General features: G+C 46.7%; 1 protein-coding gene across 3 annotated transcripts in view; it reads left to right on the top strand.

The window, feature by feature from the left end:
- The window catches only part of FRMD4B (FERM domain containing 4B), an 82,398-nt gene that overhangs the window by 35,598 nt on the left and 32,448 nt on the right, over positions 1–14,352 (top strand). For 2 of the 3 annotated variants that reach the window (XM_027700599.1, XM_027700600.1), the window contains exons 6-7: positions 4,775–4,831; positions 5,812–5,834. In XM_027700599.1, the coding sequence (XP_027556400.1) occupies positions 4,775–4,831; positions 5,812–5,834 (80 nt within the window). The remainder of the gene's footprint in view (positions 1–4,774; positions 4,832–5,811; positions 5,835–14,352) is intronic. The other variant, XM_027700601.1, reaches the window with a different exon arrangement.

Below are 14,352 nucleotides of genomic sequence, written 5' to 3'. Positions count from 1 at the left end.
CTGCACTGCTGGGACCTGCCCTCCCATCCTCTGGCTGCCAGCACACACAGGGATACTGGATGCCTGGTGGGAGGTCGCCACAGTGCTGGGTAAGGGCACATCGCTCTGTTCACTTGTGCTGGGTCCACACCCAGCTAATTGCCTCCCTCGGTTTGAACACCTCGTTGCAGACATTTGGGTCCTTTCTTTTCCCTCTGACTAATTGCACCCTTCTTTCAGCTTTTTTTTTTTTTAATCACCTCCCGGTAATCACAGGTAATTGTATTCAATATTGTGGCTGTCTCGAGGCTATTCAATCATAGTACGTGCATATTTGGGGGTGTCTTTGGTTAATAGAAATTTTTAAAAGGATTGGTTTGAGGGAACAGGTGCGTTGGTATCTCAGTTCTCAAATCTTCCTGTGAAATGTTTTTGTTGTCAGTCTTTTAACCTGTGGAGGTTATGTGTGGTCTGAATAAACCACATCCACTTTCACTTCTTGCTCTGGCTGTAAAGAGTTAAAGTTGACAGTTCCTGTGTGTTGCTTATTTTTTTTAAATCTGCTTTAATCTGAGTTTAAAGCCTAAAGATTTGCTTAGCAGAGTTAATGCTCATCTGACTATCATCACTCTTGATCTGAGTTTTCATCAGGATTTCAGACTTGTATCTCTATGGCAGTAAATTCTAGTGTTGTTGCTGTGTGTAATGAGGGTTCACTGCTCTATTCATGACCAAGCTTGTGATTTTTATCACATTCTGAGTCTGTGTCTGTGCAGCAAAAGACTTGAGCTCCTCTCTGAACTGGGGACTAAATTCTGCCCGTGGGCACAGGAGGGCGAGTTGGTCTTTATCAGCTGCTGAGATAGTGACCTACTCCTGCTCTACAGTAATTGCCACCCAGTTTGGACACCTGCTACAACCTTTTATTACTCTGCTGTTTGTCAGCATGACAAAAGCCACCACCTGAATCTGCTGGACCAAATGCAGTGTTTAGATAAGCCAGTGGCTTTTTGGAGGAGCTACACGGGGGGCTGAATCTGTCTCGCTGGTTAAAATGATTGGTCCCTGTGCAAACTCTAATTGAAAAATATCAGTTTCATCCCCTCCCTGGAGCTGCACCCGCTAGTCTGTTTAAACTTATTTACATCTCAAATGTAGAAGAGTCAGGTTCCATTATCTGAATTACATGCATCTACTTAACCTCGTGCTAGTGACCTTGTTCCCACTTGGGATAAATCTAGGAAAACCTTCCATCTTCAGTCTTGACACACAGCCATGGGAGCACTCACTGCCCTGGCTCTCAGGGCCCCCCACTTGCTCACTGAAGTCTCTGCTTGAATTACCCTGGTGATTGCAGGGATTGCAAATGAATCTTCTTACAACCGTTTTCCTCATCTATTTTTGAAATCTGACCTTGCTGATAAAGCGATACTAAAACAGAAACCCCCATCTGCCAGCCTCCAGGCTGGAGGGTGATTATAAAATCAAAATATTGCCTGAGTGGGAAGAGTCATGGTCCTGCACTCCAGAGTGACACGTATAGCTGCATGGATTTGTGTCAAGCCAAGGGCTGTCCAAACTCCGTGAGAGCCCAGGGCAGGGCTGGATTACATTAGAGCAATGGCCAATTGGGGAGCCAGATGGCAAATAACGTTATGTTATGATGAAAAATAATTCCAGGCTCAGAGGGAATTGTCCAAGAGACTGTCACTTGTAGAGCATTAGTCTGTCAGATAAAGGCTGAGCTGCGCTTTGGATCCTTTGCTTCAAATCCTTGCTCTGCTACTTAGCTACTGTGGGACTTCAGGACAGTCCCTTCACCTCCCTGCATCCTTTCTTCTGTGATTTTTAGCCCCTTCAAAGGGTGGGTGTTCTTGTTGCTCTTTGGGGTTATTTTTGGCACTGAGCCTCACTCACAGTGGCTCCAGTCTCCAGCCACGGTGATACAGGATAACAATTAGAGCTGGTCCACCCAGTTCTGAGGTTTGCACAGCTGGAGAGACATGGTGGCAGCCTGGCACCTGGGGCATCCTGCTTGTCCCCTTTGCTTGGTCGAGACACCTGCAGCATCCTTGAAAGAGGTCACATTAGGGAAGACCCACTTACCTGTTCACTCCTCTACAGCTTCTAAGCAAATGTATTCAAAACTGCTTTGGCACAACAAATCCCTCACTCTGAAAGCAAAGATTGAAACTTCGTCACCTGGAGAAGTCAGTCCCCCTTCAGCCTCCCTTTGGTCTCCTAAAACCCTGTATGAAGTGGTTTGTGGGATCACTGTGAACACTTGTAGCAATGCCATAGCAGCCAGTGAAGTGACCAGAGTTTCTTAACCCTGGTATCTAGGAACGAGTAAAGAGCAGCCTCGTAATTACCACTGCTAATTAGATAATGGCTGTGAGGTGCTTTGAAGATGAAAAGTAAGGAGGTGCTTGGTTATTAAGTCCCAAACACCCCAGTAAGGCCAGCAGGAGCTATTGCTATGGGTCAGCAGGGACTCGCTGCTGCAGCAGCTCATCGAGTGCTGCCGAGTTTATCTGGGAACCAGCAACAAATCGGAGAGGGCTTTGGAGACTTAAATCTCCTTGAGTTTCTTGTAGGTTTAGAAGGTGATGAGCCACATGTAGCTGATTCTGCCTTGGGGCAGGGAGATGGTCTTGATCAGCTTTTAAGGTCCCTTCTGGCCCTGTTTTCCCTGATTTTGTGGTTCCACAGACAGCTTTACTGAGCCAGATCTCATCTTTCCTGCTGAGCTGAGGTTCCCTGTGATGGCATTTTCTCATGTCTGAGTTCCCTGCCTGCTGGTGCAGGAGCATGCAGTGCCTGGATGACCTGATCTCCTGTAATCCTCCCCCCACCATAGTTGGCTTCAGAGGCTGTTTGAGGAGAAGCTTTAAAAAAGCCAGCTCAGATGTGCATGACAAAGACTAACCTGATACAGACCTGGAAGTAGCAAAGTGCCTTAAAATTGCACCTACATGAAGAGATCTTGCCTCTTTTCTTAAGCATCAACATGAAAGAGATCTGAAGGAAGGATGAACTTCAAGCTATTTCTTTTTCTCTTAACTTGTGATGTGCCCCTCCTCTTCTTCTAATACAGTATGTCTGGGAATGCTTTGGAGGCTACTCCTGCATAGCTGTTGCCACACCTGTTGGGAAGGGGAAATTGCTCTTGGTCTGCCTGTCAGAGAAGCCTGGGGGAGTACTGCTGCTGGAATGTTTTATTGACAAAGCTGGCAAAAAAACTTCCTTTCCATGAAAATTGAATTATTTGTTTGTTCACTCTTGAATTTAGTCTCTGTGGGCCAGACCTGCAGCTGTGGTAAATTAGCTCAGCTCCAGATGTGCCCTAATATATTTCGAGATGTCATTTCGTGTATCTGTATGTAATTCTGTAGATCTTCCTGCTCCCCTGGTTTTGGCATTATTTCAGCTTTCAGTCTGCTTTGTCTCCTCATACAGCAAACAGATCCTGGGGACAAAGGATGTGTTGGGATCTCAGTGACAGGAGACAGGCATCATGACCACTATCTTCACTTGCAGAAGGTCAATAAGAAAAATCTGTGTTTGTGGGGTCAGTTTTGTTCTTCACACACCATTGGCAGGATGTAGGAGTGTAAAGGGTGGCTTTGACAACCCAAGTCCTACTATCAGTGCATCTCCTTTACCCTTCCAGTGTTATTGCTGGTCCCAGAATAGAACCAGCACCTGGGTTTTTGCTGGTAAGAAACTAAGTTTGAAAGCTTGCACTTAAGCTTGCAAGCAGTTAAAAATAAAAGGATCCTTGTGTAGTTTTGATGTTTTGGCACTTCTGGTGCTATTGAGTGCATGGTGCTGTCAGGGCAGGACTGGTTTTGGAGCAGGGTCAAGGCACAGGAGATTTCCAGCATGAGGGTCCATGCTGGAACATTGCTTTACAACTCCAGTGGACTTGGAAGAACTGAAGGCTGTCAGATCCAGACTGAGTGGGGCAAAGGAAGCTTAGTTATGCTTAGTCAGCATCGGAGGGCTGTGTACCACCATCACAACAAAAAAAATGAATTGTCCTAAAACTATAAGCAATAAAACTCTTTACTAAGAAATGGATGGAGTTTCTTGGTGTTCTCTTGGCTGGGACATGGCTGTCACACTGGATAGCTGCACTGCACCCAAGCCCAGCTGCCACGATTTGGAGAGCATTGAGTTGGGAAGTGCCTTTTCTTCTAGACCAAGTCAGGAGTTCAGATCTTGTCAAATACTCATACCTGTCAAGCTGATATGTGCTTCTGGCTGCCATCCAACCATTTATCTGCCATGTCCCATCCCTGGAAGTGTCCAAGGCCAGGCTGGGCGGGGCTTTGAGCAACCTGGTGTCCCTGCCCATATCGGGGGGAGTTGGAACAAGATGAGCTTTTAAGGTCCCTCCCAAAACCGTTCTGTGATTTTGTGAACGGTGGACCTTGCCCTGAGGCGGGTGTGTATACTTCGAGCCATTAAAATACCTTCGTTGCTGCGTGGCAGGGGTTGGCAGTGTGCGGGACCGAGTCCCTGCCGAGGTCGGATGCAGCAACACGGAGCAGCATCCGGCGAAGTGCAGTGAGAGCAAGATGTGTAAAGCAAACACGCGGAGGGCAGGGCAGGGCTGGGGAGGACGGGCTGTGCGCGGTGGTAGCGGAGGGGACCCGGGGAGGGGAGCGGCCGTGCCGGGGCCGGTCTGGCACCGAAAGCCGGCACCGCCTCCGCGGTGCCCCCTCCTCCCCTGCTCCCTCCCCGGGGCGGTGCGGGCGCTCCCGGCTCACGCTCTGCTCTCTCTGCACAGGGGCAGATCGAAGTGGAGAGCGAGACCGTCTTCAAGTTGGCCGCCCTGGTGCTGCAGGTGAGTGTCTCTGCCCCTGGACCGCTCCCTCGGGCTGCCTTTGCATCAGCGCGTTTCTCCTGCCTTGTTTTTCCCCCCCTCTCTCTATACGGACGAGACCCCGCAGGGTTGTTTATGGCCTCTGCGGCTGTGGGGGGAAAGCTGGAATACTTGGGAGTTGTTTTTTTCTCGTAGGCAAGTGAGAGAAATATTTATCTGAGGAATTTTACATTGAAAGAGGAAGAACTCAGCAAGGGAACTCGTTTATTTGGGCAGGTTTCCATTCAATTTATCACTTATTCTAATTTAAATACATTCCAGAGATCTGGGAAGAAAAGAGTAATTGCTATAGCTAAATCTGCTACATTATGCCTGTGAATCTTCCTTTCAGAGCATATGGTTTTGATACCTCTGTTATGTTGAAATATACAGTGTCAGTTTTCCCTCTCGTTAATCAAGTTTCGTTGTACGCAGACTTAAACTCTGATTATTTACTGCTTTCTGTGGAATAAAATTCTGCCTTCAAAATACTGAGGGTATTTTCCCCCGGTGCATTCTCACTGACAAAGTGCCACAGCAAAGCTGCAGTGGCTTGATCTGCCTGAACGGTTGTTTTCATCTCGAGTGAGCACAATTCCTCCCAACTGCTGACCTGCCTGTACAGCCGACCTCTGGCTGGATGTGGTCGGCCGGGGGAGAGAATTGTATTTCACTTTTTGTGCAGTAAAAGCGACATTTGATTTGCAATGTGAAATTCATCCCCGTTTTGGAAGCAGTTTTATTTACGCTGTAGGTGGATTATCTACAGCTGGAAGCTTAAAAGGGGCCAAGTTCAGCTCTTGAACACATGCAGGCAGGCTCCGTGTTTTGCAGGGAGTCTGACTGACGGGGGTCAGGATCTGGCTGCAGAGCTGTGGGAGTGGGGAAGTGAACAATGCTGGGAAAATCGAGGGCTTTTGAAGAGATCATGTTTTAATTCTGTCACTGTTTTTCAATTGTAGGAAGCTAAAGGGGACTATTCCAGGTAATAACATTTTCCTTTCTAATACTGGTGTGCTTGATGGATGTGTTTTTCTGTGTTGGCATTGTATTGCAAACAATCACAAATGGGGGTAAAGTCCAGCTGTGAGCAGTGCCTGAAGAAAGTGAAATGTGCTGCTGGGCTGGATAAAATCTGAGTCTGCAGGGTGAGTAATGCCTTTTGTGAGCAAGCTCTGAGTCAAAACAGTGTTTCAGGCCATCACGCTTTGCTCCCCTCCCAAGTGTGGGTGCTGAAGTGGAAGAAGGGGGAAGCTCCCACACTTCTTTGCCAGAAAGCCTGTGCTTTGCAAAACTTTTGCGAAGCAAACTTTTGCCTGTTGCTTCTGCAGAACTGTGGTTTGGGTCCATCTGGGTGACCTTGCCCACAGCCCTGCCCGTGCAGTGGCAGCACGTGCAGGGACGAGGGCCCCGTCAGCTGCCCACACCGGGATCAATGAGCCGTGTTCTCCTGCAGCTGCCCCGGGGCTCCACCTCCTCACACTTGACCCAACAGTTGTGTTGTGCCTCATGTGCTGGGCTTGAGCTGTCTGAAGCTGCATCATCAGACTGGGCTTCCCCGTGGAGGTGCTTCTTACCCTGCACTGATTGTGATAAGGGGCTGCGGGGGGGAAGTGGGGTCACAGTCGGACCTGTTGGAGCCAGGGGGAAAGACCTTCCATTAGAAACAGCTCACTGAGCAAATAGAGATCAGAAGGTTGGCTTTGGTCACGTTAATATTTTACTACTTGCTGAGTTTCCATATGGAAAGAGAGGTGTGTTTCACACTTTAACTACAACAGCTTCAGAGAGCCATGAAGGCGCTCAGTAAAGAGCTGTCTGCTCAAATGCAGGGAGCAAGTCACGTCTGACTGCCAAAGTGACATACTCTGCTTTCCCCTCAGTGTGCAGCTGTCAATTAAGTGCCAGCGCTGCTGCCCAAGACCCCTTCTCTCCGAAGGCCAGTCCCTTCTCTGCTGAAGGATGCAGTCTGTGAAGTCCATCAAACCTCCTCCTTGTTTTTGTTGGTGTGCTGTCACACCTGCAGGGAGGAAAAGACGTCCTTGGGACTAGGACTGGTTGGGTGGGCCAGCAGTGCAGACCATTTCTGTTCCTGTGCATGCTGTAGACCCACACTGTATTGCTTGTACCTTCAGTGTGCTGCGTTTTTCTCTAGAAAAACCCCTTATCCTGCCTGATCTCACAGGGGACACCCAAAGACACCCTAAGCTTAGCTCAGTTTAGGCACAGATAGCCAGAAAACCCCTGCTGACTCTACAAGAAGTAATTTGTTAAGCTGTAGCAGCTGGTGGCATGTGCTCTTGATAATCAGGAAAAGGGATTAAGGTTAAAAACTACCTTTGCGGTGAAAACCTCCCTGATGTGGTTTAAACTTAGCGCTGACTCGTTATCATTTGCCATAAATAGGTTTGTACGTGGGGCTTCACGTGCCCAAGAGCTGCGTCTGTGGTTGTTTTGCGTGCTTGGAAGGAGTGGATTGCCTGTGGTTGCCTTCAGAAGTATTTAAGGAAAATTGGAGGGAAGAACACTCGGCTACGAGAGTGATTTCCAAGCGCAGCTCTTCCCCTAGGAGTTGCATGAAAATAGCTGCAGCAATTGTTTCCTCTGTTAAACGGAGCATATGTTATGCCCCTGTAGCAAATGAGCATGGCCAGCTGTCCCAGGCCCAGTGAGCACGCCAGAAGCGAAGGAATTCCATGCCACATATCACAAGTGGTCCTTTGGGCCAGCGCTGATAAAGCACTAGCTTAATTACCAGCATATCTTCACGGCGATACCGAAGGACTGGCCTCCACTGCCCAACTTGCTGTAGCTCAAACACTGTGTCCTTGCAGTGGTGCTCCTGTGCAGTGTGATTTGCCTCCCTTTGCAGTTCCTTGGGTTTGGCGTGTTCTCTGTTCGCTGTCATTTGTCCATTCTGCTTTGAATCACCTTCTGGAATGTGGCTCTTGCACCATTTTTGCTTACGTGAGAACGCACAGGTTAATTTTTTTTTTTGTATTGGATTAGTGCTGGATGAATGTGGGTAGATACAGGAATTGCCTGAAGTCCTAGAGATTAGCTTTCTGGGAGCGAGGGTTGGAGCAGTCCAGGCAATGCTGGGGATCTGTGCCTGGCTGATTTTTGACATGTTCCACAGGGAGCTTTTCCATGGGGACATGTCCCATGGTGGGGTCACCATGTGGCATAACCACTGACTGGCAGCTCAGTAGTAGGGCCCAAATGCTTCACACTCCTGTGGTTCTGCAGGAACCCCTTTCCCAATCCACTGCTCAAATTCTCAGATAACACCTTGATGGCAGGGAGCAGCAACCCCCTGAGAAACACCCTCCCCTGGCCTGAGCTGAGTGGGTGAGTGCATTCTTTGGAAATCTGTTTATTTTCACTGAGCAACTCTGACACGTGGGCACTTGGAGAAAGTAAAAACTTTCAATTTCTACACCAGAAAGGTCACTTGAGGGACTTTGCAGTCTGGTACCACTGATAGCATGGAAGTATCAGGGTCTTTGGGGTTTGGCCCTTGCAGGTAGTTTGCAGTAGGACCCTGAGGTCCCAAGTTGTGCTGTCACAGGACAGGGGTTTCATAGTATCATAAAATGGATTGGGTTGGAAGGGACCTTAAAGAACCATTTAGTTTGTGCATTATTATTTGGAGAGAGGCTTTATGTAAGACAAGCAACCCCAGTCCCACTTTGAGAGGACTCTGGTTTTTAAGACACCTTGATAAAACTTAAATATGTACTTTAAAATTGTACCCACAGCATGTCCATGCACATGTGCCTGCTTTGGGCAACTCTGGATTCTCAGAGGCAGCCTGGAGTGGCTTCAGGATGCAGGAGGAATGAGGAATAAAGGTGGCAGTGGACCATGGTTGGTGTAGCTCACCATGTGCCCGTTTCCTTTTCCTGTTTACCCAACTGGTGATCCCAGCCAAGATAATTCCCTGCTGTGTGTGATGAAGAGCTCAGTGAGCCATTCCTCTCCCCCTTACATGGGACAGTGTCAGAGCTGCCAGGGGCAGGATGGTTCCTCCACAGGGTCCTGCAGCTCTGCTGTTCCCAGCAAGGCTGGGATGCTCCAGATTCCTGCCCCTCTGCTTTCCTGTGCAGTGCTGGGCACGCTTTGCTCAAGAGGAAGGATGTAATGCTTGCTGGTGTTTGGTTTTCACGACTCATGGCTTCCAGTTGACTGCTTCTCAGCTGAGTTCCCAGAACTTTTTGTCCAGCTCCTGCAATACGAACCCTGAGCAAGTATTAGTCATTGATTGGAGTTTTGAAACTCTGAGTTAATTGCACTCCTCCACTCTCCCATTGACAAATGAAACAGAAAAATCTGCAAGCCTGGTTTTACAAAATCTTGGCTTTTAAACTCTATGCAAGGGTTTAAAAAAGAGAATGTGATTCAAGTTACAACTTCTGGCATGGCTCAGTTTTGGGGGAAAAAAGTCCATGTTCTGTTCATGATAGGAATTTTATTTAAGTTTAAAAAAAACCTTAATGTCTTGGCAATCTGTTAATTATTCATCGTGTAAATTTGCAACATATAAAGTCTTGCCTCCTTGGGAAGTAAATGATTTAGATGTATTTAATTTACAGACTAAGCACCTACTCTCAAAAATGCTGTACAATAGTATAGAGTGTTATTTTCCTTTGTAGCTTGATGAAAAAGTTTATAACTGAGAAGTTCTAAATGCCGTCCTCCTAACATTGGAAAAACATTTATTAAACTCAGATTAGCTACAGGGACTATATAAGGAAAGTAACTTTAAAAAAAAAAAAGTTTATTGCCTGACTGATAATCCTGGACTGTATTTTCCCCAGTACTATTTCCAGGACTGAAACCCAGCCATGCTCCCTGAAAGTTAATTAAATTGCTGGAGGAGGGCTTCTATTTTCTTTAAATAGCTGACGCATTTGATTTTGGTTCTGGCCTGTGGGCTGCAAAGATAACTCCCGACTGGTATAACATAACACAGACAAAATAATGAATTCCTGATAGCTGACATGTGCGAGGCACCGGGGTTTATCGTTATGTGGGTGATAAAGGCAGTTTGTAAAAGGAAAAGGTTGGTGTGAGAGATAGCCCTGCAACTGAGGCTGTGGAGTAATTGGTTCAGAAACCCCTGAATTTAAAAATTCTGCTGAGGAGAAATGAAGTTCTTGGTCTAGGTGCAGAAAGCCCATATTAACAGTTTTCTCCTAATTAAGAGTGAGTGCTCACTGTTAGATTTTTGGGTATTGTTTTCTTGGGAAGTTTACTGTTCTGCCAGACAAACTGGAAAATCTCTTGGTAGAGAAGAATGTAGAAACGATAATGTGGGCAGTGCTAGAAAATAGCTGTTGGAAAGAAGTTAATAATTGTCTGATAGCAAAGCACCTGCTCACTCTACTGCTAACCCCAAGATTAAGGTACCTTCAGGGACAGGACACACCTGAGATTTGTTGGAGGCAGCTTGTCCAGCCTGTTTTTGGAAATCTCACCAGGTTCATGTGACCAAAACTCCAGGTGTGGCCATGTCCAGGACTGGAGCTGGAGCAGGAAGACAAGTTTGGACCAAATCTCCTGGTCATTCCTACTCTCCTCTCTCAGGTTGGCATCCTGGAGAGGTCTCAGGGCTCAGGGTGGGTCTGTGTGGCAGGAGTGGAGCCCATGTCGTGGGTGCAGCCACCAAGAGGAGCTCAGGCTGTGGAGCCAGGCTGGAGCTGGCCTAAGGACAGCCCTGGAATGGGCACAGCGTGTGTCCCCAGCACAAACCCTCCTGCTCCTTTAGGCTACTCTTTCCTGTTGGGGAAGGAGACCTGTTGTGAACTGTTCACTGGAAGATCCTTTCCAGGGCCATTGGGATTGGGGATCAGTTACCAGGGGACATCCATGTTGGTCTCATGCAGCATCCAAAGATGGGAGCCCAGTCTGGGTACCTCTTTCAGCCCCCAGGGATTTCCTTACACCTGGATCAGTGGCAGATACAAAAGAGGTGGTGGGTCACCAGGGGACTCACTCTCAGGGCATCCATCTGGTACCTGTCATAGGCAGCACTGTAGTTCAATTTTTTGTTTTCTTTTCCATGCCAGGTGTACTTTTTAAATGCCCATGCACTGATACCCTGGAAGTCTTTTCCCAGCAGGACCCCAGCTCCCCGTGGGCTGTGTCTGCCTGGCTGTAAATCAGTGCCGGGCACTGGCGCTGCCGTGGTGCCCCTTGTGCTCCTCAGCCTTGTTTGCCAAGTGAGTCATTGTGTGTTCTGCCTTTCAGCTTCGACTCTGAACATTTTTTCTTTAAATACCTTGCGAGGCACTCTCTGAACCATTAACTCTGTCTCAGTCAAACCCAGCTATGTGCTTTCCTTGGCTCCCTCTTTTTCAATAAACGGATAATTTGAGGCAAGATAACCAAGATCTACTAACTTAAAACCTGTTTGTTGAGGGGGTTGATTATTTATTTCACTTTATTTGGGATCATCTGATGAACCAAGGTAGTAAATGAGCAAGTTTAGGGAAAGTCATGTTTGATATCTTATTTCATGCAATCGTGATGATTCCCCTACTTACAGGTATCAAATACCCACTTTCCCAAAGAGCTCTCTGCTTAATTGAATTTTATACCCTCTTCAAAGAAAGCTGGTCGAAGATTGCAGTGATTTTTCTCTAAAAGCATGCAAATCTTGCTTTCCTGCAGTTTGGTTTTGGGGTTATATGCCCCTGGTGTGCCATGAGGAATGGGAGCTGAGGGAAGGCCACAGGCAGAGGGGAGCCAGGCAGGGATCTGCTGAGCTCCATCTCCCAGAGCACTGAGGCAGCAATTCTGAGACGAAAACATTGTTTTCTCCTGGTGTTTTATTTTTCAATAAAAAGTGGAAATTCACCATGTAAACCAAGTGTAATTACAAAAAAAAAAGTACTTAAGACCCCATTTTTTTGATAGATTTTTAACAGCAAGAGGCTTTTTTCCACTGGTGCTACTTTAGATTCATCCAATTCATGGCAGACTAGTGTGTATAGTCTCTGCAATGATGTAATTTTAATGGGTTTTTTACAATTCCCTATTTTAAAGCAGTGCTGTAAGGGCTCTCAAGGAATTCGTATAGAATGCTTATTATGTAGCAGATTAATTAGGTGGAAGCACTCTGGGTGAAATGAGCAAAAAGGATTAGATGAAGAGGAAAAAAAAAGATGTTTCCAGTAATTTAATAATATGATCTCATGGGATTTACTGCTTCTATATAGCAATGTAACTGTTAATATTCACACATAATTATGGCAGTTCAGTAAGGAGCAGTAATTTTTTGTTTCATATGCATGATGTTCATACAGATTCCTGAGGGCCAGCAAATGGATTGTTGTGTTTTGTCCACTTTAATTGTCTCTCCACAGTACTTTCTTTTCTTTTCTTTGGTTTTTCTTTTTTTTTCCAAGTTACTTTTAACTCAGACAGCAGTGCTATGGTGAGTACAACCCACCCACCTAAAGAGGTCTTTAGTGTGTGCTTTGCATCCAAAACAGATGAGAGGCAAGTCAAGCATGGTGCCAAGAAATTCATTGTCCCCAAAGTTGTCTCCCACACAGGGGACAAGTTGTCAGAGCTGTTAGGCTTGGAGTAGCATCATGGCACCCACAGCTGTAGGTAAAAGATGCTCTCCCCTTCCCTCAAGTACAGATTCAGCATTAAAACACATTGCCTTTTCCTACTGTAAAAATCACATTTCATGGTTTATGCATTATATTGCCTTTCTTTTTGTTGAATATCTGAAAAACTTTGTCAGGTCTACAGGGAGTTTCCCCAGTCTTGCACCATCGGCTGTGAGCAGGACTTTGGGCTCTGGTCTGACTCCTAACAACATCCTCACTTTAGTAAAGCAAAAATAAATCTTTTGCTTTTCCTTCTCATGGGTGTTGAGATCTGTCGTGTGAGGTGTATTTTGTGTTTTGAGGAAATGGAATGACAGCTTTTCAACCTCAGCTTTTTTGCTTTTGCAGTTTTGTCAGGTCTTTATCGTTATTTGGATACTTTATTTTTCTTGTGGTTCCATGTATCTCTGTATCAGCACGTTGGGCTGTGATAACAAGCTTTAAACTTCGCTGCTGTACTCAGACATGCTAAAAACCCACAACTAATATGGCTAAGCTGACTTTTGTGTGAACAGGAAGAAAGTGTGGGTGTTAGAAATAACAGTCTGTTGTTGCGAGGAAGGGTTTGGGATCCTTCAAGCGTTGTATCAACTGTGAATATCCATCTTTTGCTTGGCAGTAAATCCCCAGGTAAAGCAGAGCCATTCTGCTTCTGTCTGGTGTGTTGGGGAAGCACTGCTAACGTGTGCTGTGGGTATGGCCAAGCAGCCCTTTAAACATATACCAGGTATATGGGATGTGAGCCATCACCAATTGTAGGTGGTAGGTTCATGGAGCAAAAAGGTTTGTCTTCAGAATATTCGTATTTCACATCAAGAGCTGTAAAAGAAGATCTGAGGATTTAGGGCAGCTTCAGGTTGCAGATTTTCTCTAGCCATGGAGAGCTGCTTCCTCAGCACCCTGTTCCTTGTCTTCAAAGTGGAAATTCCAACAGTGCCTCATCTGCAGAGGTGGCTCTGGGAGCAGCTCATGTTCCCATTTGTCTGGTCACCATGTCCTCAGATAGAGAGATGTGGGGATATAGCTGATATGAGAAATGTTACATTTTCCTTGGTGCTCTTGGTCCATCTTCCAAAAGCCAACATTTGGGGTCACCAAACCCTGGGAGATCAGTAGACACTGTTGCTTCTCTTCTCGACAGTCAGACTGTGCTCAGGAAGCAGAGAAATTAATCTCAAGGTGCAAAGCTGGAGCTGGAGGTCAGGCCTTGGACTCCAAGTCTGTGGTCCACGTGTGGGGAATGGTTGGCCAGTCCCTACCACGCTTCATGTTTGGTGCAGGTCCCTCTTGAGCTGTGAAACTAAAGCTGTTGTGCAGCAGCGCAGTGTGGGAACCCACAGCACAGCCACGGCATACATGTACAACAAGCTGGAGTTGAAAAAGCCATCTGTACTGCTTATCACGTTCCTTTTCACGTATGGGGTTTGGAAGGCTCTTAGAATGCTCCTTCAAATACCTCTCAGAGCAGGCGGCTGCTATCTGGTGCTCAAGTGGCCCTGCAGCCCTGCCCCCAGCAAAGCTCCCTGCTGGCTGTGGGGGAAGGTCGGGCTCTGGCTGTCCTGTGCCAGGGGGAGCCCCTTGTTCGTGGCCTTTCCGCATCCTGGTCTTCCTTCAATAGAAAAATAACTTTCTTGAGTGTACCAGCAGACCATAAACTGAAAGGCTGGGAAATGATGGGAAGCGTCTGGCATTCATCACAAAAGAGGATTTGTCAGAGAGCACATTTCAAAATTCTGCTGCCAAGATCCTGCTGCTCTGGCATACTCAAAAGCTGCTAAATCCATCGTCTTTCCCTGTATCTCCCCTGCTCTCTCTCTTCCTTCCCCTGTTTTTTTTCTCTTGCACTTTTAACCCTGCTCGTATTTTTCCTCTCCATTG

Source organism: Neopelma chrysocephalum, unplaced genomic scaffold, assembly GCF_003984885.1.
Source record: "Neopelma chrysocephalum unplaced genomic scaffold, ASM398488v2 Primary Assembly neopelma1_147, whole genome shotgun sequence".
Classification (NCBI taxonomy): Eukaryota; Metazoa; Chordata; class Aves; order Passeriformes; family Pipridae; genus Neopelma; species Neopelma chrysocephalum.
Note: the sequence above shows the minus strand (reverse complement) of the source record. Positions and strands in the feature narration are given on the sequence as shown.